The following is a 3,083-nucleotide window of genomic DNA, read 5'->3' as shown; positions in this document are numbered from 1 at the left end:
AATTTGTCGTTCCATCTAGGGTGCGCAGAGTGCCAGTCACCAACTTTTGTTTTAGTGTTTGGTTTATAAACGCGTGCAACCCCCTAGCGTTTACTTCTTTTTGTGCGCGACCACCCACGCCTCGATCTTGGGGTGGGCACCCACGGCGTCTGCAATGGCGTTCCAACGACCGTACGGCGTAATGATCGAAGGTGGGATGCCGTCGAGGTACCCTTGCGTCAAGAAGACGCGCGAGCAGTAGAGCTCCAGGTCGGCGATCGAGAGGTCGTCGCCGAGAAAGTACGTGCCCGACAAAGGCAGCCGCGCTTCAATGCACGCGAGGAGTGTCGGTAGCGTCGCTTGGCTCAGTGCCGCGCGCATGGCGAGTCGTTTGGCGTTGTCGGGCTCTTTGAACGACGGCATGAAAAGGTCGACGAGGTCGAGGCACGCAGCGAGGACCTCGTCCACGCGAAACGCCGCGAGCCGGTCCGTTGGGTACAAGCCACCGAGGCGCCCCACGTAGCGCGCCATGGTAAAAGATTGCGCGAGCACTTCGCCGTTGATCGTGAGCGTCGGGATCTGATGGAACGGCAGCGACGGCTGGAGCGCGACGAACGACGCCCAGCTCAAGCGCTCGTCTTCGAAAGGAATGCCAGCGACATGAAGCGCGAGGCGCGTGAGCTCGGCACGGCCAAAGCTGTCGAGGTACGTCACTTTCAAGGTCGGGTACGTCATGGCGCTGTAATTGTTTCCTGAGTCAAAGGAAAAGATACCAAATATCGAAGCTAGGCGGTCAGCTGGTCGTTCCGTCGTCGGCGGACGCAAACGGAAGCGCACCGAGCTCATCGCGCACATCGAACGACTCGTACTATCGTACACAGAGCTACCATCGTATCTGGCTCAAGCAGCCAATGCAGTTACCTAGTTCCGTCCAGATACAATTGCACAATGATACATTAGACCAAATGTATTCGACACGGAGCATTTTAGTCAATGCATCTCATGGCGCTAGACATTTGGAGCGAGTGATGTAACAATCAAAGAGTCAAGTGGTGTTGATGCTGGCGTTAGGCTGTCGTGGCTCGCTGCTGCCAGCTCTGCACTTTAGGGTGCTTCGCGACGGCTGCCGCGATTCGAGACCACGCGGCGTGGTCGTCACAAAGCGTCGGGGGCACGCCTTCGAACCAGCCGGACGTAAAGAGGCCGCGGGTCAAGTAGAGCTCCAAGTCGGCGAGCGAAAGGGCGTGGCCGAGCACAAAATCCCCGATCGGCGCCTTCGTCGACGCGACGCGCGCTTCCAAGGCGGCGCACATGGGCTGCACCTTGCGCTCCGTTAGCTCCTGGCGCATCGCAAGCCGCTTCGCCTTGTCCGGCTCTCGCAGCGTGGGCACAAGGACGTCGAATATGTCTTTGGCATGCTCGAGGATCTCGTCTACCTGCAGCGCCGCGATCGGGTCCGTCGGGTACAGGCCTGAGCGCGCGCCGGCGAAGCGAGCGATCGCACTCGACTGCGCAAAGGCTTTACCGTCGACTGTCAAGATCGGGAGCTGGCCGAATGGCAGCGACGGCTTGAGCGCAGCGAACGCATCGCGGGAGATGCGCTCGTCCTCAAAGGCAACGTCGCCAATGTGAAAGGCGAGGCGCGCAATCTCGGCTCGGCCCGCGAGGTTGAAGTACGTGAGCTTGATGGTCTGCGGGACGGCCATCGTCGTCGTCGTCGTCGTCGCTGCCTTTCTTGTGGGGCCGGCGTGAGACTGCGTGCGATAGGTAGAATTTGGACCAATCAAGTGGCGTTTTGGGTTGAAGTTGGAGGCACTCGCTTGGCACCTTGGGCCGCCGACTCAGACTACACTGGCTTGCGAAAAGCCACAAGTAGCGCCGCTTCGACTCGCACAAGCTTTGGCGCCCCTTCTTGACGTCAACACAGACGGCCCCTGCTTGCGAAAGCGCTGGTGCTACGTCGACAGCTTGGGTCCTGTCCGTCTTGGACTGGAGACTTCCATCTTGTAGATCCTATTTGCGTGAACGATGAAATCAATGCCAGTGCCAAGTCATTCGTCTCTGCTCGAGATTGCCACAATCGATTACCTCATCACAACCTCGAGACCAATCCGCCGCGTATGCACTTCGGCATACAAACTTCAAGTCGACAGCAGCTGGAACACGGCCGAACACGTTAGCTTGTCGATGTGCACACGCCCGCGAGCGCGTTTGATTGGCTGATTCCGAATACAGCGCAGTGTCTCGACCAATCCAAGGGCGGCAAAGATCGAATCTAGCGCGCCACCAGCTCATAGATTACGCGTCGGGACACCGTGTACAAAGGCAACACCAGCAGCCCAAAGCAGCTCGCAGCAGCACCAAACCACTTTCAATTTTCATCGCCATGACCCAACCGACGCTTAAGCTTACCTACTTCGACGCGTCTGGCCGCGCCGAGCTCACGCGCCTCGCGCTCTTCCTCAACGACGTTTCGTTCGAAGACGAGCGCCTCAGCTACGAAGAATTTCTGGTGCTCAAGCCGACGCTGCCGTTCAAGCAGCTCCCGACACTCGCTGTCGATGGCGAAGTCTTTACGCAGTCGCATGGTATGGCGCGCTACGTTGGCGCGCTCACGGGTCTCTATCCGACGTCCGACCCGCTGGGTGCGTACCGCGTCGACGAGATCCTCGCCACGTCCGACGACATCACGGGCAAACTCCTTCCGTACTTTTACGAGTCGGACCCCGAGAAGAAGCTTGCGATTGCAAAGGAGCTCGCGGCAGAGGCGCTCCCGGCCTTGTTTGCCGGCCTCGAAGCGCGGCTCGTCACCGCCGCTTCCAAGGGCCCGTATCTCTTGGGCGACAAGCTTTCGCTGGCCGATATTGAGCTCTTTGTCATGCGCATGAACTTGCAGTCGGGCAAAATGGTTGGTCTTCCCACGACGCTCTGCGACGGATACCCGCGCTGGCAGGCGATCGCGGACGCCGTCGCAGCCCTCCCGAAGGTCCAAGCGTGGTACGTCACGCACCCGTAAAGCATTGTAACGGACACGCGTGTTTGCAAGCCGCCACGTAATACACTTTTGTTTTGTATCGAAACCACAACGAGAACGTATCATGCAT

The 3,083-nt window shown here is 58.9% G+C and overlaps 3 protein-coding genes across 3 annotated transcripts; 1 reads left to right on the top strand and 2 right to left on the bottom strand.

The window, feature by feature from the left end:
* Window positions 1-90: 90 nt before the first annotated feature.
* On the bottom strand, window positions 91-714 carry SDRG_08823 (hypothetical protein; the record flags this gene model as incomplete). Its single annotated transcript, XM_008614721.1, has 1 exon — window positions 91-714. The coding sequence occupies one exon, from the start codon at window positions 712-714 to the stop codon at window positions 91-93; it is 624 nt and encodes a 207-aa protein (XP_008612943.1).
* A 332-nt stretch (window positions 715-1,046) lies between these two features.
* Window positions 1,047-1,685, bottom strand: SDRG_08822 (hypothetical protein; the record flags this gene model as incomplete). The annotated part of the gene is made up of 1 exon (XM_008614720.1): window positions 1,047-1,685. The coding sequence occupies one exon, from the start codon at window positions 1,683-1,685 to the stop codon at window positions 1,047-1,049; it is 639 nt and encodes a 212-aa protein (XP_008612942.1).
* A 574-nt stretch (window positions 1,686-2,259) lies between these two features.
* SDRG_08821 (hypothetical protein) lies at window positions 2,260-3,059 on the top strand. The gene has a single exon (XM_008614719.1). The coding sequence runs from the start codon at window positions 2,366-2,368 to the stop codon at window positions 2,993-2,995; it is 630 nt and encodes a 209-aa protein (XP_008612941.1). The 5' UTR covers window positions 2,260-2,365; the 3' UTR covers window positions 2,996-3,059.
* Window positions 3,060-3,083: the final 24 nt, after the last annotated feature.

Source organism: Saprolegnia diclina (genome assembly GCF_000281045.1).
Source record: "Saprolegnia diclina VS20 unplaced genomic scaffold supercont1.27, whole genome shotgun sequence".
NCBI classification, from domain to species: domain Eukaryota; phylum Oomycota; class Saprolegniomycetes; order Saprolegniales; family Saprolegniaceae; genus Saprolegnia; species Saprolegnia diclina.
The sequence above is the reverse complement of the archived record's forward strand: the minus strand, read 5'-3'. Positions and strand labels throughout refer to the sequence as shown.

What these genes read in the sequence shown, in the direction of transcription:
- SDRG_08821 (XM_008614719.1), top strand. Translation starts at nt 2,366, where the DNA reads ATGACCCAACCGACGCTTAAGCTTACCTACTTCGACGCGTCTGGCCGC.